The 26,908-nt window shown below is 30.0% G+C and overlaps 1 protein-coding gene and 1 pseudogene across 1 annotated transcript; both read right to left on the bottom strand.

Annotated features, from left to right (window-relative positions):
• Nucleotides 1–15,928: 15,928 nt before the first annotated feature.
• On the bottom strand, nt 15,929–22,038 carry LOC130902893 (NADH-ubiquinone oxidoreductase chain 5-like; annotated as a pseudogene).
• A 1,035-nt stretch (nt 22,039–23,073) lies between these two features.
• On the bottom strand, nt 23,074–23,523 carry LOC130902892 (uncharacterized). Its single transcript, XM_057815170.1, has one exon. The coding sequence runs from the start codon at nt 23,521–23,523 to the stop codon at nt 23,074–23,076; it is 450 nt and encodes a 149-aa protein (XP_057671153.1).
• Nucleotides 23,524–26,908: the final 3,385 nt, after the last annotated feature.

The following is a 26,908-nucleotide window of genomic DNA, read 5'->3' as shown; positions in this document are numbered from 1 at the left end:
TTGTTTCTTCTATGTATTTCAGGATATTTTATTTTTTCTTGTAACTGTTCTACTACTCTTTTATACGCTTCGCAGGTTTTTTCATATGCCTTATGTTTACTATCAATGTGTGGTATTTTTAATACTTCTGCTGCATATTTACAATTTGCGCAACATATATCTCTTGAGTTACACTCAGTTGCTTTATGTTCTCCTGCACATATTTGACATGTAGGTGTTTCCTTTTTGCATTCTTTCGCGAGATGTCCAAACTTCCAGCAGTTATAGCACTGCTTTACATTTAGACTGTCATTGAAAAAACAACTTTTCCATCCTATATGTAGTTTTTTCCTATTCTCAATGCATTCGTATGTATGTACATCCATTTGCAGAATGACATTCATGTTTCCTCTGTATGTTTTAATTTTATGCACTATCTTTAATTCTCTCTCCTCTAGCTCAGTATTTATCAAATTCTGTAAAATAATTTTCTCTATGAGACTGTCCTCATCTTCTAACTCTTTTGGATCTACATTAAATACTATTATCCTAGGATTTTTCTTTTCGGGTATATTTACTTTATATGAATGACCCAAAAAAGTTTTAACGCTTTCGCACACATTCTGTACCTTTTCTTTTCCATTCTCATTGCACTTTATTGCCACTCCTCCATCTCGTATGTACTTAATTTTTGATACACCAATTCCAAGACCACTGGGATTAATTTTTTCTTCTATTGTCTTTTTTGTAGATTCACTTGTTTGGGCACTATCCTTTGGTTTCACTATTATGACTTCTTCCTTCTGTTTTTTCACTGCCAGACTGTAATCACCTTGTCCATTAGCTAACTTCTTTTTTAATTCATCAATTTCTTCTTGTAGAAGGTTAATTATTGTTGTTTTATCATCTATTATTGTTTCCTTACTCAATAATAACTTATTGAATAACTCCAAGGATTTTTCATTATTACATTTTTGACAGTATAATTTCATTACTCGGGAAGAAAGCTGTAAAACTTTTACTTCTGATGCTGTAAGCCCTCCACAATCTTTGCATATTGCATCTCTACATCCATCACAATCAAAAAGGTCCTTATTTTTAACTTTGATTTGTTTACAAATCTCGCATTTCATTTTTGAGGTTATCTTTCATGAAAATTAAAAGTTACCACCAAATATGCAGATTTCCACAGTGCTTTCAATTATTATAGAAAGACTCAACTTCACTTATAGAATTCCTATTCTTTAGCATATATTTTTCCACTTTTTTTCAGTATTTTTCTGTTATGAATCAAACACGCCGTCAACCTCGACATAACCTTATAACATTAGTTGTGGAATCAGTCCAGCCAGATCATTTTTACCCGTAGTGATTTTGAGGGAGCACTTAAGACCTGGTAAAATATCATTCGATGTCTATGAGTGGTCCATCCTTATTACCACACTCACACAAAAGAAGGATGATTTTTTTTTACTAAGATCTACCTACCTATCCCATATCGTTTCCACGCGATGAATACTGTACCATTAAACAAGATGTTCTCCAAGGCAGTAAAGTTATTTTTATAAACAAACACGATGAAAACTATTATATGGTTGAAGAAGTTTATCAAATTTTGAAATTGAACAATGATTTAATATCTCAACGAATTTCTCTTTAGGAAATTTAAATTATTGTGAATATTATTATGGTGTTATAGGATTTTTGTATAAATAATACTAATGATTGTCAAAGTCAATTGCAAATGTTGTAATCTTTTTGTTCTATAGTGCAGAATGATTTTTTACATGCGGCTCTTAAGGGAATCATTTACTTTTATAAGACAAGAGTTGTAATGATTTGGGAAAAAAATTTAAAAAAAATTAATATTTTTCATGTGTTTTCTTTTTGCACAATACATGGAAAAGAAAAGAGGTCCGAAATATTTAAACATTTTTATTTAAATTGTAAATTTTTTTACAATTGATAATTCAATGTATCAGAATGGCTAAAGCGAATATGCAAATTTACGTCAATATTTTTGATATTAAAACTTAAGGCAAAAAATGGATCTCTATAATATTTAAAGAAAGAAAAGAATTTTCAATTCATGCATACATTGTAGTACAAGCCTAAAATTATGAGAATATCAGATTCGTTATCGTCTGAACCTATGAATTTGTAATTTACTGTATGAAGAGAGTGCCTACATGATTTCATAGTTCGTTAGTTTCGAATAAAACTGACTCTCGATATATATCCACCAGTATTGAAACGCTGTCAAATATATTTATTTTTCCTTATTAATGGGAAGTAAATTAACAAACATAAAATGACTGTCGTATCCACTTAGATTTTGAATTGGAATTTAAATTGCACGCTTGGTGCGCAAAACCTTTAAAATGACCGGTAAAATGATCATGATCTCTAACAAATGCATTTGTGGCTGAAAAGTCTTTTTCACAAATATGACATTTTGTTTTGTCACAAGTAGAAGAAGAAGAAGAAGACTTTTGAGCCATTGGTACATACGTTTTAATTTGAGAATGAATGAATTTAGAAATTTTAGCCATTTCATCAGCACACCAATCCATCTTTTCTATAGCTATTAAAGTACGATATATTATCATCATATGAATATTTTACGTAGTAGCCTACACTAAACGGTACATGCTTTTGATATTTTATTGTTTTTTAATGGTTTTAATTCATGAAATTGGACATGCTCTCGGCTTGGGACATAGCAGTGTCAAAACAACCCTCATGCATCCTTGTTATCAAGTAGATACTGGATAAAAACGATGAAAACGCTATGATAGCTTTGTATGGGAAGCAGAGAAAATAATAAAAATTACCTACTTTGATTACTACGGCGGCGGTGACGACTACAGGAAAATCAACGTTAGCACCTACAATACAAAAGTTGGATTTGGACGATATACATATTCCAAAAACCTCAGAATCAATTGTCGATTACCTACCTAAAGAATTGAAACACTCAAATGTCTCTCACGTGTTCCCAAACTTTGTGGGGGATTTAGTTACGTTCAACAAAAATCAATATTATACACACACACACACACACACACACACACACACATACACACACACACTTTCCCGTGAGACGAGCCCGTCACTCTAGGCATCCACCCCCGGATAAATCCACGAGTGAGTGCGAAGAAGAACATTCCACCACCCCCTGTCATTTCGACAGGTCCTCATCCTCTTTCGCGTCGCAGTTTCGCGCGTAGACTCCTTCCTCTCCCCTGAGGTCTATGGGAGATTCTGGGATGTCTTATCTTTTTGTTAAGAGATTAGCCTGTTGGCTATACACTCTTGGCTTCTTGGTCTAGACGTCTTCATGTGTGTGTGTGTGTGTGTTTCGCTGCCTCGGGTAAACCTCTTCCTACCTCCTACCGGTAGGAAAAGATCTAATCCGAGTGGTCCTTCGCCTTCTCTATAGCTGTCCCCGATGTATAACTCTACATTTGCTTATGAAATGCAGAGTTACCGTGTCGGGTAATTTCATACCATATCCTTTGTATGGTGTTGAAATCTGCAAGAAGTGGTTGCAAAAGCGGTAGAAACTCACCTTTTTTAGGTGATCGAATTATACATTTTTTCTTGTACCATTTTAGGTTTGCCTTTCATAATATTTCCAAGCATCTACTTTTGCGTCCTTGGAATTGTTCAGCTTTCTAAAATTTTATTAGTAGCGTTGGCTTTTGGAATATGTTATATCGTTTTCTTGCGTGTCTAAGCGATTGATCTGGATGTAGCTCAAGAGGTAATTCATCAATGAATTCTTCTTTGGTGTTACCTTTTCTTTCAATTGACCATAGTCTGCCATTTATATATATATATATATATATATATATATATATATATATAAATTATGACTAAGATTTATAATATTGAAATTATTAGAAATAATCCGTCCCGGAACATTAGCAATTATAATTGCTGGTCATCTATTAATAACCTTATTAGGAAATACTGGACCAATTAGAACAATTACTTTAGTGAATTTATTAATTATTCTCTCTCTAGGGGAATCAAAACCTTGTCGTTGGTGAGAGGGCTCAGCAACCTTACATCCAGGGAGCGATGCCGGCGGTAGCGTAGCTACCGGTGGGGCCACCCATGCCAGTAAGGTCTCGAAGTGATGAAGGTGAAGCTAAGCTAAGAAGATTCTCACGCAGCGTCTGACCCAGAGTGGGAGGCTGCAAACAACCCAACAGAACCACATGGATACATTCGAATCAAAATTTTCCGGAGTTTTAAATAGTCCCCCGATCGGATCTCCGGGGGGGACTGACTTGAATGTTTCAGAAGAAAGACTTAACTTACGTATAACTCTAAAAATTGAAACTTGGAACACCCAAAGCCTTTTCGAAGCTTGGAAATTGGCAAATCTCGTGCAGGAAATGAGCAGGCCCAAGATAGATATTCTAGGAGTTGCAGAAACTTGATGGCCCGACTCTGGAATATGTCCTGTTGAAAATGGTGTCTTTTATTATTCAGGAAACCAGGACAGAAATCATAGAAAAGGGGTAGGAATGATAATATCAAAAAACCTGATAAAATCTGTCTTAGACTTCGTCCCTTACTCCGATCGTACTGTTTTAATAAAACTTAGAGCTAAACCTGTCGACCTAAATATAATTCAGCTGTATGCACCAACAGCCGACTCAAATGACCAAGACATAGAAGAATTTTACAATGATGTGAAGGGTCTTCTAAAATTAACTAAAAAACATGAAGTTAATATAGTCATGGGCGACCTAAATGCCAAGCTAGGAAATGGCAAATACGAAAACATCGTTGGGCCCTTTGGTCTGGGAATAAGAAATGAAAGAGGGGATCGTCTCTTGCAGTTCTGTCAAGAAGAACATATGATAGTAACCAACACATGGTTCCAACATCACCCTCGCCGCCTATATACCTGAAAATCAACCAAGGAAACGTTACCCGTAACCAGATAGATTACATCCTTATAAACTCCATATTTGCTTCTTCAGTAAAAACGACATGCACATATCCTGGAGCTGATATACCCACAGACCATGTACTACTATCGACCGTCATAAAAATATCCCTTTCAAAGGCTAAAAAGGAAGCACCAAGACGTACAATAGCACTATGTAAACTGTTTAGTCCAACCATTAAATCCGTATTAACCAACCGATTAAACTCTTAGATACAGATGAGGGCGACCCGTCAAAATCATGGGTAGAAATAGCAAGTGTTTTAAGAAATACCTCACAAAGTGTTCTAGGATTCAAATCTAGAAATAAAAAACAAAAAATGGATGACCGATGAAATTTTGCTCTTAATGGATGAGCGTAGAAAACTATTAAAGGACATAAATAAGTACAGAACTTACAGAGACTCATAAGAACAAAAATTAGAGTTACAAAAATGAATGGCTTAAAAACGAGTGCAACGAAATAGAACAACTGCAACGAAGACACGATGATTTCAACCTCCATAAAAGATTAAAGGAAGTCGCTGGTATATTTAAAAAACGAAGTCTAGGTATAATAACCAACCAGGACAACCAGATAGTTATGGAAGATCATGAGAAATACAGGATATGGGAAGACTATGTAGAAAAATTTTTTACGTCAATACACCAGACCAGACCAGAGAACTCGATGCAGAAGAATGTCTAACTGGACCTTCTATTACCAAAGAAGAGGTAGAAAAGGCTGTACTAGTCGCTAAAAACAATAAAGCAGCTGGTCCAGATGAAATACCATCAGAAATACTGAAACTACTGGACGAAAGGGGCACTAGAGTGCTTCACAAGCGGTTCAACAAGATACATATATGATACTGGTCATTAACCTGAAGAGTGGCTATCTTCAGTTTTTATTCCTATCCCAAAAAAATCGAAAGCAAGAAAATGTGAAGATCATAGGCTAATTAGCCTTATGAGCCACTCCCTAAAAATATTCCTAAGAATAATACATCAGAGATTATGTAGAAAATATGATAATAATATAAGCGACTCGCAATTTGGATTTAGACAGGGGTTAGGTACAAGAGAGGCAATAGTCGCATCACAGGTCCTTGTACAGAACTGCTATGACCAATAAAAAAAATTGTTTGTCTATGCTTCATAGCATAGACGAAAAAGACATTCGTTGTATCGAAAATCTGTATTGGCACCAAAAAGCTCAAGTCAAAGTAAATCTTGGTCTAACTGAGCAAGTTCGGATTCGCAGAGGAGTACGTCAAGGTTGTATATTGTTGCCGCTCCTGTTTAATATATACTCTGAAACCATCTTTCGAGAGTCACTTGAAGATAGAGACATTGGGATCAAAGTCAATGGAGTCTGGGTCAACAACATACGTTACGCCGATGACACAGTGTTGATAATACAGATGACCTACAACAACTAATTAATATAGTAGGCGGACATAGCCAAAACATGGGATTAAATATCAACATCAAAAAAACTAAATTCATGATTATCATTACAGAAGCGAATACGTTTAGAAAATCTAGAGTAACATATAATGGAAAACTTATAGAACGGGTAGAAAAATTTAAATATCTAGAAACATGGCTCTATGAAGAATGGTCGTCGGACGGTGAAATAAAATGCCGACTTGAACAAGCTCGAAGTACATTCATAAAATTTAAAAATGTATTTACATGTACCGACTTTGATCTTGATCTTAGACTGAGACTTGTGCGGTGCTACGTTTGGTTAGTGCTTTTTTACGGGATGGAGGGTTGGACCCTTAAGGTAAAAAACATCAGCAAATTAGAGACATTCGAAATGTGGGTATATCGTAGAATCCTGAAGATACCATGGACTGCAAAAGTGAGGATTGAGGATATTCTCAGGCGTATCAATAAAGACCGTGAACTCTTTAACATCGTGAAGAAACGAAAGATTGCATACCTTGGCCATATAAAGCGAGGCCATAAAAATCAATTCCTTTAGCTGATAGTTGAGGGCAAGATTGAAGGAAAGAGAGGATTGGGATGGAAGAGGATGTCATGGTTGCGGAACGTGAGGCAGTGGACGGGTATATAAGATATTCAGACATTGATCCACACCGCTAGAGATAGAGAAGCCATGAAAAATGTGGTCGCGAACATCCATTGATGGATATGCATTAAAAGAAGAAGATTAATTATTGTTGCAATTATTCAATCTCATGTTTTTGCTATTTGAAGAACTTTATATCTTAGAGAAGTAAATTAATCTCGATACATAAAAATCACCCATTTCATTAAGTTGATATTAGTCCATGACCTTTATCAGGAGCATTAGGAGCTATAACAACAATAATAGGATTAATTAAATGATTTCATTTATATAACAATAACCTACTCATAATTGGTTTATTAATTATAATAATTATTATATATCAATGATGACGAGACATCGTTCGAGAAGAAACCTATCGAGGATTACATACTTTCTTCGTTACAAAAGGTCATCGTTGAGGAATAATTTTATTTATTACATCAGAAGTATTTCGTTATTTCCATTTAATCAAATTGAAATTCCCCTTCTAAATACTTTAATTTTACTAACATCAGGATTAACAGTAACATGAGCTCATCATAGGTTAATAGAGAATAATTTTACACAAGGATTCCAGGAATTAATTTTTACAGTTATTTTAGGAATTTATTTTACAATTCTACAGGGGTATGAATACATTGAAGCCCCTTTCTCAATTGAAAATTCTGTTTACGGATCTTCTTTTTTTATAGCAACAGGTTTCCCTGGATTACATGTTATTATTGGTACATTTTTATTAATTCGTACCATTCGTCAATTTTTAAATCATTTCTCCTCTATTCTTCTAATCAAAAAATCTAGATTCTAGTAAATTATATGTTAAAACTTCGAATTTGGATTTTTAAAAACAAAAATCACAATTACAATATATGTTTATTAAGTAAAGTTAGAACAGAGAATGAATTATTAACAGAAATGCAGTTTTTATTATCTTCCACGTTTCCGCGAAGTCATCACATTTATTATATGTTATCAGCTGTTACTTCATATGTAACTCCTCCCCTCTAAGATGAGAACAATACGGAGTGGTGTTCGATTTTGGACTCTTCTGGGTACTCTTCTATTGAATTTTCTTTCTTTTTCTGGTTTTTGCAGCATTTTTGCAGGGTTTTCTTGATTTTCTTCTTAAAAATCCATCCCAGTATAAATAAAATTATGGCTAGTAAAGATAAGCTACCAGAAATTTTGGGATAGTGGTTGGATATTGGGATTTTTAGTGGTATAAGTTGATTCGTCATCCTGCTTATTTCTTGAATGTCTTCTAAATTGATTTTTTCCATTTTGGGTGTTTCGTATTCTGCAATCGTATCGTATTCTTCCGTAATTGGTTTGGGAAGAAGTAATGGTTTTCCTCGTTGTATTTTGACGTCGTTGAAGAATTTTTTCGCGTTGATTTCTATTTGACATGACTTTGGTATTTTTATTAGTGTAGGTTTTTTTACTTCTAGATATTTGTCTGTGTTGCATTTGGAAAAAACTTTTTCCGTTTTTGCTGGAATGATAATTATCTCGTCTTGTGTGATTTGTTCAGTAAGTGATTCTTCTAATTTTGAATTTATTTTTTGGCAACCTTTAGTCGACTGGTTTTCGAGGAGCTGCAGGGTGCAATTGTCATTAGGAGAGTGGTCTTCGATGCAGAAATATACATTTTCTAGTAGTGGACAAATTTCTTCTATAAATTGATTATTTCAGTTGTTTCGTGCCAGATAGGAGTATTTTAGGGAGAATATTTGATTGTTTTGAATGATGGGGAAGAGGTGATATAATTTAAGGCTTTGATAATTGGTATATGTATAGCAAAAATTAATTTATTTTTAGCAACCGAAACTTGAGTGCCTAAAAATCGGTAGTATGTTAGAATGTTTTTAAATTTTGTAATTTGGTTGTCAGGGTAAATTTTCCTTAAATATTCTAGTGTTTTTTGTAACTCTTGACTAGGGATAATAGAAGGATGAAGTGTATTTAGTTTTGCGAAAGCTATGGAGTCTTCCAAATTATCTAAGAATGTGATAATATTTTGACAGTCTAAATTTATTTGTGAAATGATTGCTTGAAAGGTTAAATACTCGTGTGATTCAGTGATTGATTTTTGCACGCTGATTTGAAATTTTTCGAGAGAAGTAGCAAATTTTTCTTGATTTTTTGATAAGGTGTGAATTGTTACATTGTAATTTCTTATAAGATTCTTGGAATGTGAACTTTGTAAGTTTATTTCCGTAATCATGTTTTGTTGGTTTGTTTCTAGAATTTTTATTGCGTTATCATATTTATTACCGTCATCGGTATCAAGTGTTCCAAACAACCATTTTTGTAGTTGACCGACCCCGTCAAATAAACTTCTTTTATTACGTATATGAGGTTGTAAATTATCAAGTTTCGTACGTGTAATTTTGATGAGAAATTCTGTTCTCAACAACATGTCTTGAGATAAGGCATGATATGAGATTTCATTAGTTGCATTTCTTACTTCTAAATTATTTTTTATAATGTAAAAATGTTTTTCAATGTTGAACAATTGCTTAATAATAGGTTCTAAAATTAAATAATGTATAAAGGTATGTTTACTATATATGAGACGGGAGTCTCCTAATTGTATCGGTAGTAAAGGATTATCGATAGTAGTTTGGTCTATGTCTTCCGTAGCGTTACTCTTGTGCAGTTTTTGTATTGCCAGAAGTGCTAGGAATATTATTTTCATCTGCCCCATCTTCCTGAAAAATTTGTTTTTTATTAGTTTTGGGTTTTCTTGCACTTGCTTTGTGATAAATGTTTTTATCTGTTATTAATTTATTTTTTGTCTGAGCTAATATTTTCAATTTTTCGAATTTTGGAAGTTTTTTTTTCTTGTTTTTGTACGAATATAGGCTACTTTTTCGTTTTTGTAGTCAGGGGCTTCGGTGCGCTTTTCGTTCCTATCATTAATAATCTTTTCTTTTATGGTTTTATTAGTCTCTGTTATGTTTTCGTAAAGTCTTGTGGTTGCTTGTTTATGAGCTTGTACATAGTCTGATATTATTATGTGATCATTAAGGTCAAAAGGGTTTGTTTCATTTATGTGTCCCTTTATTACCTCGAACGGTGTATATTTGGTGACACTATGAATTGAGTTGTTATACCCAAGTATGGCCCGTTTTATCAATTGATCTGATGTGAGACTTCGATTTTGTTCTCTTAAACATCGTACATGTTCAATAAGTGTGGAATGAAACCTCTCCACGGGGCTATTTGAATTGCTGTTTCTAGCGGTTGTGAAGTGAAGTTCAATTTTGTAAAGTTCACAAAAGTTTTCAAGATCTTTATTTTTAAATTCCGTACCGGAATCTGCTGTTATTTTTATGGGCAATCCATGGTGTGTTATAAAATTAAATAGGCATTCTACTATAGATATTCCGTTTACAGCTGATAAAGGGTAGGCTTGGCCGTATCGAGAAAATGTATCTATTACTGTTAAGTAAGTGTTTCCTGAAATTTGAAAACAGTCAATATGGATATGTTGAAAAGGACGTGAAGTGTTTGGTGTTAGGTTGAATTTTACTACTGGTGGGTTTCGATCGTATTTGTTTTTTTGACAAATTTCGCAATTATTCACGTATTCTACAATGGCATCGGACATTTTTGGCCAATAAAATCGTTTACCAAGTGCTATTTTCATTTCGTTACTACCGCGGTGGCAAGTTTTAGTTTCATGATAAAATTTGAGTTTCTCTACTTGTGCTTCTTTAGTTTGTAAATCCTCTAAAACGGTGTTACTTTGTATAATTTTAAAAGCAGAATTTTTGAAGTACGATTGCATCGTAGTCGTGAATATTCTAGGTAAATCGCGGTGTTTGAAATAAATAGCGTATCTTTTGTTTGGGGCGGATGTGTTCTTTTACGAAATTTATTATATGAAAGGAAGAAATGTTTGAAGGTAGTGTAACATATAATCTAGTATTGTCGAAAATTTTGGCAGTTTTACATTTGATCGATTCTATTTCTCCGTTTGTTATGAATATTTGGTTCTTGTATGTGTTTAACACTCTCTCGGTAATTGGAATAGAAAAGATAGGATTCTCTCTTGATGTATGTTGAGTTTCAATGTCAGATTCTGAGTTTGAATCTTGAGGTCTATCTGATTCTTTTTGTATGTCTCGAACTATATTTGTTTCTTGATTTACGGTGTCAGTGGGTCTTATATTATTCAGTATTTCCTCGAGGTCAAGGCTAGAGAGTGGAGGAATTTCGTCAGGATTTTGTAGGAAGTTTTCTATTATTTCGTCCGCATCTCCTACGTTATTTATTATTGATTCATTATCCATAGCATTCAATTCTATGCATGGATTTCTACTTAGGGCATCTGCGGCTGAGTTCGACGATCCTTTTTTATATTTGATGACGTAGTCGTACTCTTCTAATTTCAATCTCCATCTGACTAGCATAGAATTTGGGTCTTTCATGGAGAAGAGCCATTGCAGTGGCTTGTGGTCTGAATATATTGTGAATTTCCGGCCGAAAAGGTATGGGCGAAAGTATTTGCAGCTCCATACTATTGCTAGGAGTTCTTTCTGAATCGTTGAATAGTTTTTTTCGGCTGGATTGAGAGTCCTTGATGCATAGCATATAGGGTGGTTATTTTGTGAAAGAACTGCGCCTATTGCGTAGTTGGAACTATCTGTAGTTACTTCAAATTCTTTATCGAAATCCGGATAAATTAAAACTGGTTCAGACGTTAAGATATTTTTACATGTTTCAAAACAATCTATAAATTCTTTTGTATGTATTACTTTTTCGTTTTTCTTCAGGCATTTAGCCATGGATTTTGTGATTTTAGCAAAATTTTTTATAAATTTACGGTAGTATCCTAATAATCCTAGAAAGGATTTTATTTCTTTTTGTGTTTTTGGTAAGGGAAAGTTCTTAATAGCTGATATTTTTTTTGGGTTGGGTTTTATCCCGTCTGTTGTTACTATATGACCTAGAAATTCTACATCTTTTCGTAGGAATTCTGATTTGTCTAATTGAATTTTAAGTTTCGCTTCGCGTAGTTTCGAAAAAACAAGTTTTAAATTTTGAAGGTGTTCTTGAAGTCCGGTACTGAATATTATTATGTCGTCCATATAGACCATACACACTTTATTTTGGAGATCCTTTAAAATTTCATCCATAACACGTTGAAAAGTGGATGGCGAGTTTCTTAACCCAAACGGCATTCTAAGAAACTCATAATGGCCGTTATCGACAGTAAAAGCTGTTTTTGGTATGGAATTTTTGTCCATTTGGATTTGATGAAAACCAGCCCAAAGGTCAATAGTTGAAAAATAGTTTGATCTTCCCAGTTTATCGAGAATCGAATTAATATTTGGTATCGGATATCGATCTGGGATCGTTTTTTCGTTGAGTTTCCGATAATCGATTACTAGACGATATTTTTGTTTCCCCGATTGGTCTTCTTTTTTATTGACTATCCAAATAGGGGATGACCATGGTGAAGTTGAGGGCCTTATTATGCCTTTATCCAGCATTTCATCTATCTGGTTATTTATTTCTTGTTTATGAATATAGGGATATCTGTACGATTTACAATGTATAGGAATTTCGTCGGTCGTTTTAATTTCGTGTTTTGTTCTTGGCGTGAAGGATAATTTATCACCCGGTTTAAAGAAGATGTCTGAAAATTTTCGAATAAGCTTTAAGATTTCAGCTTTTTCTTCCGCGTTCATGTGGTTTGTCCTAATTAATTGTGATATATCGATATTTTTTTTTTGATTTATTATTGTCTTCGTTATTTAAATTTAGAAACGAATTAACATTAAAGGTATCATAACTAGTTTTTTCAAATGACTCTACTTCTAAAGGTTCTTTAAGATTAACTGAAATTTTTTGTTGTTGTTCTACTGAGAATAATATATTTGAGTTTTCTTTCCGTTTATATCTGAGAGGTATCTCAGTATTTGGTCCTATTAATTTGTTATTTATAAGATCAATATTAAAGTTCATATTTCTTAAATCATTTAGTCCTATAATACCATCGAAATATTCGGGGAAATCAAATAATAGAAAGGAGATGAAATAGTTTGGATTCTGAAATTCAGGAAATGCTCTAAGTGTTGATTGATATACAATATCTCGACTACCCAAAGCTGTCTTAATTTGTGCATTGATTCGATCAACGGAATTTGGATAAGTTTTTTCTATAATATCAGGTTTAATAATTGAACGTGAACTACCGGTATCTATAAGTAATTTTAATTTGGGATTATTAATTTCTATGTAAGGTAATGCGTTTTCTGTTGAGATGTTAATTTCTACTAAGGTATTCCTTGTTGTTGGCTCGTTTGGATAAAATTTTCATTTTCTGTCTTGTCATAGTTATAGTACATTTGATTTTGGTCATTATCGTCCGTATTTTGGTTCTGATAGTAATGTTGTTCGTCTGATTGGTCGTAATCGTTTGTGAATAGCTCTTCGGAAGTAAAATTTGAATTCTGTCCAGAATTTCGAAATTGTTGATTTCGATTATAATTGTTATTATTTGGCCATCTTTGTCTTTGTGATAATGTGGAAGAATTTCTTGAAGTCGTTGACATAGGTGTTGGTTTAGGAAGTTGGTGCATGGGTTTTTGGTTTGGTCTGAAAACGTTTTGTGGAGGTCCGACTACTTGTTTGTTCGTCGGGTATTGTCTGGGGGGCATTTGTCTAGGTTGGATGTTAATAGGTTGACTGGGGAATTGATTAACTGGTTTATTATTGTCAACGGAATGATAGGGTTGTTGGAAAGAGGGTTGTGTTTGGTTTTCAGGATAGTATCTTGGTTGTGAATAAGGTTGTCGATAATTACTATTAAATCTGGACGTCGTTGCTCGGTTATTGTCATTTAGATTGCCATATAATTTTTCAAAGTTTTCAAATTCGTTCAGATAGGCCATTGCATCTTCCAGTGAGGCTGGATTTTTAAGATGCAAGTTATTTCTTAAGGTACCACTACAACCTGCTATAAAAGTACTAAGTGCAGTTTTATCATAATGGTTTATTTGGCACACTTTTTCTGCGTTAGTTATGTTAGGATTATTACTAATTTTCTGTGCTATACTACTTCTTAATAATTGAATTCGACTTCCAAAGTTCATCAATGGTTCGTTCCTAAATGGTTTCATTCTAGTGAGTTCTTGTACTAAACAGTCAATATTTCTACGATCAGCGAAACACTGAATCAGGGCTTCTTTCAATCTCGGCCAATCTGTTAACTCAGCACGATTACCTACTAATATTTCTGCTTTATCTATAAGTTTTTCTTGAACTGATTGGAATATGTGTTTAGATAATTGTGCATCATTAAATTGCCGATAATCATTAATAAGGTCTTCACACCTAATTAGAAATTTATTTAACGTGTTACTGTTACCGTCATACGGTTTAATATTATCAATTCTAGACTTTAAAAGATCCCAGTTCATCTCAGGCATATTTAAAGTTGAATTTATTGATTTGAAAGAATTAGTGAATTGTTTATTAATATTCCGTTGAGTGTTAATATTATTTTTGTTGTCTAATCCTATATTTGAAATTCCGTTAATTATTTCATCAATATCGCTCATGAAAATAAATTAAAATTAATTATTATAATAAGCAATTTATTCGCAATGAACAAAATTTAACTATCTTTACCAAAATCCTTATACAGAGGGGTTTGGAAAGGTAAAAAGGAAAAGGCACTTACAGATTGTTCGTTGATTCGAGCGCTCTGCTTTCCTGCTCCTTTTCTTGATTCCCTGCTCCTGTTGCCACAACTTCGAAAGTTTTTAAGTTCGTAATACGCACTTAAGGTGTAGAAACTTCAAGGTCCCGAATTTCACTTCCGGCACAATGCGAAACTGTTCACTTCCGAAACCCGTGCGTATCCTACTGACTGCGCCAATTATATGTTAAAACTAAAATCACAATTACAATATATGTTTATTAAGTAAAGTTAGAACAGAGAATGAATTATTAACAGAAATGCAGTTTTTATTATCTTCCACGTTTCCGCGAAGTCATCACATTTATTATTTGTTATCAGCTGTTACTTCATATGTAACTAGTATAAATAATTAAAATTTAAATTAGATTAATAACAATAATTTGTTTAATTTTTATATTATTAACAATTAAAGTTAATTTAGAGTAAAAAGAAGATCATTTGATTGTGGATTTGATCCAAAAAATTCAGCTCGTTTACATTTTTCTTAATTGCAATTATTTTTTTAATTTTTGATGTTGAAATTACCTTACTTTTACCATTAATTATTACAATAAAAATTTCTAATATCCTAAACTATTCAATCATTTTAATTATTTTTATTTTCATTTTATTATGAGGATTATACCATGAATGAAATCAGGGAGCCTTAAATTGAATTAATTAGGATAATAATTAATTATAACATTTAAGTTGCATTTAAAAATTATTAAATTATTCAATTTATCTTAAATAAGAAGCAAAATATTGTATTTAGTTTCGACCTAAAAGTTTGATTTATAAAATGCTTATTTTTAATTCTCCAATTAAAGAAATAAGAAATTCAAGAATAAGCTTCTAACTTAATTCTTAAGCAGTGAAATTTTGTTTTTATTTCTATTCATATAGTTTAAAAAAACATTACATTTTCATTGTAACATTAGATTTTTCTTACAAATACTTAAAAGTCTTTGACTTCCTAATTACAAAGAATTAATTATAATAAATAAATTTTTAAATGATTAATTGAAAATAATTTTATAAAAGTCAAACGTTTTCAAATTTTTTGCTATTTGTTGACCCCCATAATATTCTAATCAACCCTGATCAAATAATTTTAAATATACTTTTCCCATATATAATGGCAAATAATTTACCCCTAATGTAGATAAATAAGGCTTATTTCATATTATTCTTATAAATAATCTTGAAGTTAAAAAATTTAGGGTCAATAACTTAAAAGCTTAAATTTATCGAATTTATAAACCAACCCCCCCTCTCCAATAATAATTACAAATAAAGTTAATACTTTATAAAAAATATAAGACAAATAAAATAAGTGGTAGAAGAAATTAATCATGAAAATATTCTCCCACTAAAAATTACAAATCAAATTGAGATCCTTATTACTTTTAATATAATTATTCTTCTCTCGTGAATCACACGTGAAGATAGAAAATGAAAAGAACCAATAATAAGTTAAACGTAATCTATAAGACACTGTTAATCCAGTAGAAATATAAAATGAAATTGAATAAATAAAAATATTTAATTAATTTATTCCTCCTTTAATCCTTAGAATAAAACCCTGATATAAAAGGTAAACCACATAAAGATAAATTACAAATATTAAAATAAGTACATGTTAAAGGCAAATGCTTAACTAAATTTCCTATTGAAGGAATATCTTGGCAATTAAATAAATTATGAATAATATTACCAGCACATAAATAATAAAGCTTTAAATAAGGCAAGAATTAATGAATGAAAAAATGCTGATTTATATTCTCCTAATGCTGAAATAAATATTATTAAACCTAATTGCCTCAATGTTGATAAAGCAATAATTTTTTTCATATCAAATTCAAAAATAAAAACGAATAATAAATCTTCTGCAGTAAACTAAAGTAGGAGAATGAACTAAAGAAGAAACCGGAGTTGGAGCAGCTATTGCTGTAGGCAATCAAGAAGAAAAAGGAATTTGAGCCTTTTTGTAATTGCTGCTAAAACAACTGAATAACTAATTAATTGTGTAATATAGTCTTCTTTTATAATTTCTAAATAATTTCAACTACCAAAATTTAATATTAAAGCAATCTATTTTAATAATGCTACATCACCAATTGGATTTCCAGTTCTGAATTTTTTCAAATTTTGATGATAAATTACTAAACAATGAGAAACTAAACCTAAAATACAAATATAACAACCAATAAAATAAACCGATATATATATATATATATATATATATATATATATATATATATATATATATATATATATATATATATATATATATATATATATATATATATATATATATATATATATATATATATATATATATATATATATATATATATATATATATATATATATATATATATATATATATATATATGGAAGAAACAAATAAAACAGGTTGATATCCTCAACCAATAATCAACATTAACGTAGGAATTAAACTAATTTCAAAATAGAAATAAAAAATTCATAAATTAAGAGAAAAAATGTCAAATATGAGCTTAATAATAAAATAATTAAAATTATTATAACTAAATGATAATATTCATTATTAGTATACAATTTTACTCTAGCTGAAATTATTAAACCACAAATTCAAAAACCTAGAAAAATTAAACTATAAGATAATATATCGTAACCCTAAAAAAAATATTAAACATTGAAAAGCTGAAAAAATCTCCTATTATTAAAAATAAATATGAAAAATAAGATAAAAAAAAATTACTGTATTAACCAACAGCTCTTAAAACTTGAAGGAATCAATATTAATTATCACAATAAATATATCATCATAAAAAAGAAGAAGTTGGAACATAATCATTGACCTGAGCACGAACCATTAAAATCAATTGATAATCCGAATGCCCCCTCACATACTCTTATTGTTAAATAAATTATAGAAAAAAAATATTCATGTTATACTTCTCAAATATAAAAATAGCCCAAAATACAAAGAAATAACAATAATTTCTAATCTTAATAATATTATTGATAAATGCTTACGATTTAAAACAAATATTAATCTCCTACACAAAATATTATCTTTGAAAAATATATTGACATTGAAGTTTTAATAATCTAAATAAAATATTGGTCTTGTAAACCAAAAACAAGGTTTTTTTTAAAACTTCAGATATAAATACTATTCATCTTTAATCTCCAAAATTAATATTTTATTTAAACCAATATCTGATATAATTATATTTTTCCCTGTATTATTTATACTATCTTTAATATTCATTTTCATAAGTCACTCAAGTATTCAAAACACATTATCTAATTATTACCCATTATCTGATTATTTGAAAAATATTTTGAAAAAAATGTGGTGAATTATAATTTTCGGTTTTCGAAAATTATTTTTAAAAACTTTATTTTACACAAAATTAAATGAATACAATTAATCTCAAGAGCGAACTAACTATAAACATTGAATGAACAATATATTCAAGAACGATACATATTTTCATTGCCAAGTTGTTTACAACAATCCATATTTATAAAATAAATGCCGATGAAGTGTTTACAATATTTAATACAATTGCGTTTTATAAAATGTCCTTCAAGAATTTTCTGCATGTAACTCCTCCATCCCTAAGAATGAAAAATGACGGAGGTATTTTTCATGTCCTGCTGTCTTCTTTCTTCTAATTCGATGGTGTCTTTCTTCTTTTCTTCAAATGTTTGTTTTCTTACAAATTTACTTTTATATTTATGAATTAACCATAATGTTATTAAAATTACACAAATTATTATTATTATGGTAAATAGTCCAATCGATACATGGTTTTGCGAATGATAAATTTCATGAATTTGTTTTATATTTCTAGCAATTTTATTTATTTCGTATAATTTGTCAAAATCTATATTGGTTAAATTTGGAGATTTATAAATTTGATTATTTAAAAATTTGAAGTTCAATTTCGGTAATATTATTGATTTTCCTTTTTTTATTTGTATGATAGTTGAGAAGATTTCACTTTCTATTTGAATAGTACAGTTTTTTGGAATTTTTACAATTGATGGATAACTGATTTTAAAATAACGATCTGAAACACATTTAGATATCACTTCAGTTTCTGAATTTGGAATTACTAAAAGCTCATTATTTGTCACTTGTTCCAATATAGATTCTTAAAGATTAATTTCATTAACAACACAATTTTCACCAGAGTGTCCATTTAACAGTTCAATAGTACAATTGTCTTTTAACTTAAATGTTTCTTTACAATAATATTTTTCCTCTATCGCTGGACATTCTTCTTTAATAAAATTGACTTCTTCTTGATTGATGGCCAAGTAAGGTTGAGGAGGGATACAAATCGTATAATTTTGGATTATAGGATATAAATGGAAAAATTCATAGGTTTTAGGTTTAAGGATTGGAACATGAGTAGCAAAAATTATTTTAGATTTAGAAAAGGTTACTTGTGAACCAAGAAAATATTTTGGGATTTGTTCTTCATTATAAATAGTATTTAAATATTTCATCATTTCTAAAATTTCTTGACTTGATATAACAGAACTGTGAATCGTATTTAATTTAGAAAATGTTATTGCATTTTCAATATTGTTAATCAATGTAATCAAACTTAGACAATCCAGATTAATCTGTGAAATTGTACTGTGAAATGTAAAATTTCTCTAAATTATCAGTAAGTTTTTGTTGATTAGTCCATAGAGTCGTAATCGATTTATTATAATGATCAATTAATTTTTTGTGTAGCGGTATTTGTAAATTTACTTCATGAATTATGTGTTTTTGATTTTGTTGTAAAACATTTATAGCATTATCCTATCGTTCTTCATCATCTGAATCTAGAGTTCCAAAAAGCCATTTATCTATTTTTCCTACTGCATTTATTAATCCTCTTTTTAATCTTAAATGTGGATAAATATTTTCTGATTTTTTGTCCAAAGTATTAATTAAAATTTCCGTTCTACTTAATGATTGTTCAACCAAATTATGATATGAAATAGGATTTGTAGCATTCGCTTGAAATAAATTATTTTTTAAACTATAATAATATTGTTTCAAATTATTAGTTTGTTTATGAATAAATTCTAAATCTATATAATATATGAAAGTGTGTTTGGTATATATAAGATTACTGTTTCCTAAATTAATGGGTAATAATAAGTTATTTACGTTTGTAATTACTATGTCTTCTGTCTTGGTCGTCTTGTAAAGTAGTAGTAATATTAATACTATTGTCAGCTTCATTATCCTGTAACAATTTTTCTGTTTTAGTTTTTGGTTTTCTTATTATGTTTTTGTGATAAGTTCCTTTATTTGTTTCTAATAATATGCCAGAGTCTTTCACAATTTTTGCTTTTTTAAATTTGGGTAATTTTTTATCTCGGAATTTTGTTTTTATATAAGCTATGTCTTGATTTTCATAGGAAGGTGGACCATTTCTAGTTCGTTTCTCTTATTTATTATTTTTTCTTTAATATTAGCATTTCTAAATTTAATTTTTTCATATAATAATTTTGACGTTTCTTTATGATTTTGTATATAATTGGATATTATTAAATGACCATCGGGGTTGTTTATATGACCTTTAATAATTTCAAATGGTGTAAATTGTGTTACAGAGTGAATCGAATTATTATATGCCGATATTGAATGTTTTATTAATTGATTAGGAGTTAAATCATTATTATTTTCTTTTATACATCTAAAATGTTCAATAAGACTAAAGTGAAAACGTTCTACCGGTGAATTGGAATTACTATTTTTAGACGTTGTATAATGTAGCTCAATTTTGTGCAATTTGCAAAAATCTTGTAGTTCGTTGTTCTTGAACTCTGAACCACAATCAGCTGTAATTTTGTAAGGTAAACCGTAATGAGTGACATAATTTAATATATTATCAACAACGAGGTTCCATTCACACTTGGCATTGAATATGCTTGACCGTAACGAGAGAAAGCATCTATTATAGTTAAATATGACTGATTTGCTATTTTAAAAGTATCTATATGTATATGTTCAAATGGTTTACTGGCTGTTGGGGTTAAATTGAATTTAATTACTGGTGGATTTCTGTCATATTTATTCTTTTGGCATATTTCGCAATTATTAACAAAATTTTCTATATCTTGTAACATTTTAGGCCAATAATATTTTTCAGTTAATGATTTTTTTTATTCATTAATTCCTATGTGTCCCTTTTTGTATATGTGATAGTATTCTAATTTTTCTTTTTGTTCTTCTTCAATTAAAATATCTTTGACTACATTTATACAATGAATAAATTTAAATGCTGCATTTTTAAAATATTTTTGTACTGTAGCTATAAATTGTTCTGGTTTTAAGGGTTCTCTAAAATATAATGCGTAAAGTTGTTTAGGGTCAATATATTCCTTAACAAACTGAATTATGTTATTTTCTAAATCTCTCTTAGATAAAATTATATATATACGAGTGTTATCAAAACATTTTTCTCTCTGTGTTCTTATATTATTTACTTCGCCACTTGTTATTAAAATTTGATGTTTATAAGTATTCAATGATCTACTTGAAATTGGTATTTCTAATATTGGGTTTTCTAAGGAGGAATGTATTTTTTCTAAAGGATAAACACTAAGAGGCTTATTCAAAATTATATAAATTGTCTTAAACGTTTCATTTATTTCTTTTTTCATATATATATATATATATATATATATATATATATATATATATATATATATATATATATTTTACTTATTTATTATCTATTAATTCTAAATCTTATCTATTCTTATAACATAATAATAAAAAAGAAAGAAAGTTCTTTGCATAAATTTTATAATTTCTTGAATTGCTTACCATTTTAATGAATGATAATATCTACGTTTCGAAAATAGTTCTTCAATTAATTTTTCATTTAGTATAGCATTTAATTTTCTATTGAAATATTTTGAAATTATTTCACAATTATTTCTATCAAATTCTTTGTTAATTGTTTCATAATTAATCTCAACTTAGTCATTTTCATTATTTATTTCTCTTTTATCAATGATATTATTTTGATTTTGTATATCCAATATATTTGTATTTAATTCAGGTTTTATAACATAACATTCTTTTTCTAATATATCATTATCTATTTTTATAACATCATTTATATCTTTTTCTTCCATTGTCTCATCATTATTTATTTCATTTATTTTTCCATTTAATTCTATTACATTCCCTTTTACTTCACTTTCATTATCATTTTCATTCATTTTTAATTCATCTAATCCTGAATATTTTAATTCCACAATTAATTCCACTTTATCAAATAATTCTACTACTAATTCTCCTTTTGTATCATTATTCATTTCTCCTACCATTATAATATTTTCTTCTGAATTGTTTAATTTATCTTTTTCTTCTTCATCAAATAATTTACTGAGATCTAGTTCTACTTGTTCATTTATTTCTTTACAATGATTTAATTCCGATTCTTTCATTTTTATGAATTTTTGAATTTTTGGCGATGAATTATTAGATGTGAAATTTATTTCAATTACTTGTTCACTGGATTCTGGTTCGTTAGTTTCTATGAAATTTTCAAAATATGTTAATGGATCATTAGGAGTAAAATTTCTTTTATTTTTGATTCTTTTTCCGAGCCTCTTTCCGAAAATTTACGGTTTGGTCATTATTTTCGTCTGACTCAAATAAATGTTGGAAATCAATTATTTCTTCTTCTTCTTCTTCATTATCATTATTGTTACAATTATTATTATATAACTCTTCTGATGTAAAATTTGGTCGTTCATTTCGTGATTGGAAATATCTATTATTGTTTGCATTATTATTATTATTATAATTGTTATTATTGTTTACACGTCTACTAGGTTTATCGGAAAAATTTCTCGATGTCGTAGACATCGGTTCTGGTCTTGGTAACCGGTTTGTAGGTATTTGGTTTGGACGGAAAACATTTTTCCTGGTGCCAAATACTTGTGCGTTTGTCGGATAGTTTTGCCTTCTTTGTGGCATGGGATTTACATTTATCGGTTGACTAGGAAAATTATTATAATTATTATTGTTATTATATCTTTGATTGTTTTCATAGTTATTTCTGTTATAATTATTATCATAATATTGTCGGTAAAGAGAATTATAATTACTATATTGGTTATTTCTATTATTTCTTATTTGGTTCGTTTGAACATTGTTATTATTATTGTTATTATATTTGACACTGGGCTCATAAAATTGGCCATAGAGTTTTTCAAAATTTTCGAACTCATCAACATAAGCCATAGCATCCTCTAGTGATACAGGCTTTTTTAAATAAATGTTATTGCGTATGATGCCTGAACATCCTGCTATAAAGGTGTTCAAAGCTGTTTTTTCGCAATGGTTTATTTGACATTTTTGTCAATTTCACCTAAATTTAAATTATTACTGATTCTTTGTATTGTTTGATTTTTCAGTAATTGTAATCTGTTACCAAATGTTATTAAGTTTTCATTTTTAAACGGTCTTGTTTTTGTTAATTCCTGCAATATGCAGTCTAAATCGCGCCTATCTGCAAAGCATTGTATCAAAGCTTCCTTTAGTTTGAACCAGGTATTTAGTTCAATCCTATTTCCTACCATCATCTCAGCTTTGTCAATTAATTTTTCTTGGATACATTCCAAGACATGATTATTAATATCTTGATCATTATAGATCGAATACGTCTCTATTAGATTTTCACATCTGTTAATAAATTTGTTTAAAGTATTTCTGTTACCGTCGTATGGTTTTATGTTTTCCAATTTTAGTTTAAATAATTCCCAATTTAGGGTTTTTGGATTTGAAGTTGTCATTTTTGTATAATCTGAACTATCTTTTAAGTTTAAATTACCAAATGTATTCAATAAGTTATCTAAATCGTTCATAAAAATACTATATTCAAAATTATTAGATTATCTCTTCCTTACTCAAAGTTTGATAAGGATAGATAAAAAGGTATATAAATAAGGAAACTTGGCACTTACAGCTATCTGAAGTCCTGAAGTTCTTCGTTGAACACGTAGATCTAGTGCTGCTGTACTGAAGTACGTAGTCGGAATTTTTTATCGCACTTTGCGTGAAAAATCGCGACCGCACTAATCCGAATGACTGCGCCAATTATAATTTTCGGTTTTCGAAAATTATTTTTAAAAACTTTATTTTACACAAAATTAAATGAATACAATTAATCTCAAGAGCGAACTAACTATAAACATTGAATGAACTATATATTCAAGAACGATACATATATTCATTGTCAAGTTGTTTACAACAATTCATATTTATAAAAAAATAAATGCTGATGAAGTGTTTACAATATTTAATACAATTGCGTTTTATAAAATGTCCTTCAAGAATTTTCTGCATGTAACTGGTGTCTTTATAAAAATATTCCTATTACTATTGTAAAAAATATATTGATTAAAAAAATGGGACAAAATTAAAGAATATACAGAAATAACTCAAAAAGAATTTATAGAAGCTATAGAACTCACACTTACAACAACGTACTTCAAATATGAAAATGAAATATACATAAAAATTGATGGTTGTGCTATGGAGCTTCCATTTCAAGTGCTATAACACAATTAATAATGGAAGATTTCGAGGAAACTGTCCTTGTTGATGAATATAAAACATGTTTGTAAAAGCGGCAATAGTGCTTAGAAATAAAAGTTCAGTTTACCACAAATGATCAGCGAAGTAGAGTGTTGTACCGGAGAATTATATTTTATGTTAAACATAAAGTGTTACAGACCACTGAAGTATATAAGTTTTCTCTTAATCAATTAAATTGTCCCCCAACATATTTTGGTCTAATCGATAGGATTGTGATTAATCTCCAAACATAAAAATCCCATTGAAGAAGGGCATCAATTAAGAAGTGAGGTTAAAGAAGATACATAAAGGCGGGAACTCATCTCCATCATTAGCAGAGACGAGAAGAAGGTGAAGAGTCCGTTCCTTTCATTAATCATATTCTTTATTGCTTATTTCATTCAAGTTATTAGTTTAAATACTTCATTTGAATAATCATAGTGCAGGTATTGAACTCCGAAAATGGTTGAGCAACAGTACTGATATTTTGAGCAAAGGTGAAGCTAAGTGAAGGTCTAGATCTCAATATTTGCAACTTAGCGGAAACAAGTCAAACAAAACTAAGAATTTTATGGAATGCACAATCAGACTCCATAATGTATGCAGCAACCAATATTGAGTCGAACATTAAACTGGAAACAAAACGAAGTGTCTTATCTGCAATATGTCTAATTTTTGACCCACTCGGTCTTCTAGGTTCATTTATAGTCAGGGCAAAAATCATGATGCAAGAGTTGTGGTTAATGAAAATATCGTGGGATGAACCCATACCTCCGCATTTAGAGAAGTTGTGGTTAGAGTTCAAAAAGGAGATGTTAATTTTAAATGATAAAACCAGTCCTCATCACGTTTTGTATAACGATAGCGTCACGATAGAACTTCATGCATTTTCCGATGCATCCGAAAAGGCATACGGCTCGTGTTTGTTTAAATGATGTGTCAAACCAGACGGACGAATTTATTCCAATATATTATGCGCGAAATCTCGTGTAGCACCAACCAAAAAATTGACCCTACTCCGTCTGGACTAATGTGCGGCGCAAGTAACAGCACAGCTCGTGAACAAAATAAATAATACAATAAATTTTAAGTTTGATAATTATTTCTTTTACACTGATTCGACTGTTACATTAGCTTGGATAAAATGAGAACCTTACAAGTGGAAAACATTAGTCGCGAATAGAGTTTCTGAAATTAATTCAGACCTCAACAAATAGTTCTCATTGGTATCATGTATCGTCAAATGACAATGCTGCTGACATTTTATCGCGCGGATGCTCATTAAAAACTCTAAAAAACCAATACTCTATGGTGGTACGCACCACATTGGTTCTTAAACAATAGCAGTACTTGGAATTTGAGGGGTGACTACGAAATTCCGAAAGGCAAAACAAAATCCACGAATGTAATTCAAAATGAATTAGTTACAAGACTACTTGAACGAATTTAAAATTTTTCTAAATTATTCGCTGTCACTGCATTCATAATTCGGTTTTGTGAAAAAATTAAATCATTCGGAAAGAAACTTTAACTTATCTCAAATACGCCGACTATCGACCCACTCACTCCAAAAGAACTTAAAATCACGGAATTATTCATTATATAAAAAATTCAGAAGGTATACTTTGCAAATGAATACTATTGTTTAACAAATAGCAGATCAATGCTAAAAGGGTGTCCGATTCTATCACCAAACCCATTCCTAAAGGATAGAGTTATTCGTATTAGCGGTATATAAATTTCCAATTATTCTACCCAAATCTCATGTTGTGACTGATATTATTCCAACTCATCTCCATAGAAAATCTCTTCATTGTGGAACACAACAATTATTATATACAGTCAGAGAAAAATATTGGCCTATTTCGTCTAGAAATGCCTGTAAAAAAATTACTAGAAATATGTAATTTGCACTGAAGCCCAACCTAAAGGTTTACAATATTTGATGGGTGATCTTCTGGATGTTAGAATAAATGTTTATTCTCCATTTTTAAATGTTGGGGTAGATTTTGCTGATCCTTTTTTACTGGAAGATTGAAAAATGCAATCTCTTAAGTTGATTAGAAGTTCATAATCAGGAAAAGGATAAACAGATACTACAATCAATTAAAAAACAAAACAGAAACCAAACATCAAAATATAAAACATTTTTCCTTACCATAAGTAGGTATAAGGACTTTCCCAAAAACTATCAAAGTATTTTCATAAATATGATATTAGTATAAGTCAAAAAGAACATAATACGTTATCCAAATATTTCACTAAATTTAAATCTAAAATACCAAATAACAAAAGAAATAATATTATGTATATATCAAGTGCCTTGTACTAATTGTGACGCTGTCTATATAGGATAGACATTTCAGTATTTGGTAAATAGACTAAAAGGTGATCAATACGATAAAAAAAATAAAACTGCATTAACGAACATGGAATATACAAAAACATAAATCCAATTATAAAGATTCAAAAATTCTTGAAACAGAATCTAATACACGAAAAAGAATATTTTTAGAAATGCTTCACATTCATAAGAACGAAAAAGCTATTAATGATAAAAAAGACCTTAATAATTTAAATAAATTATATAGCTAGCTCTAT

This window comes from Diorhabda carinulata, chromosome Y (genome assembly GCF_026250575.1).
Source record: "Diorhabda carinulata isolate Delta chromosome Y, icDioCari1.1, whole genome shotgun sequence".
Classification (NCBI taxonomy): Eukaryota; Metazoa; Arthropoda; class Insecta; order Coleoptera; family Chrysomelidae; genus Diorhabda; species Diorhabda carinulata.
This window is presented reverse-complemented; position numbering and strand designations above follow the sequence as displayed.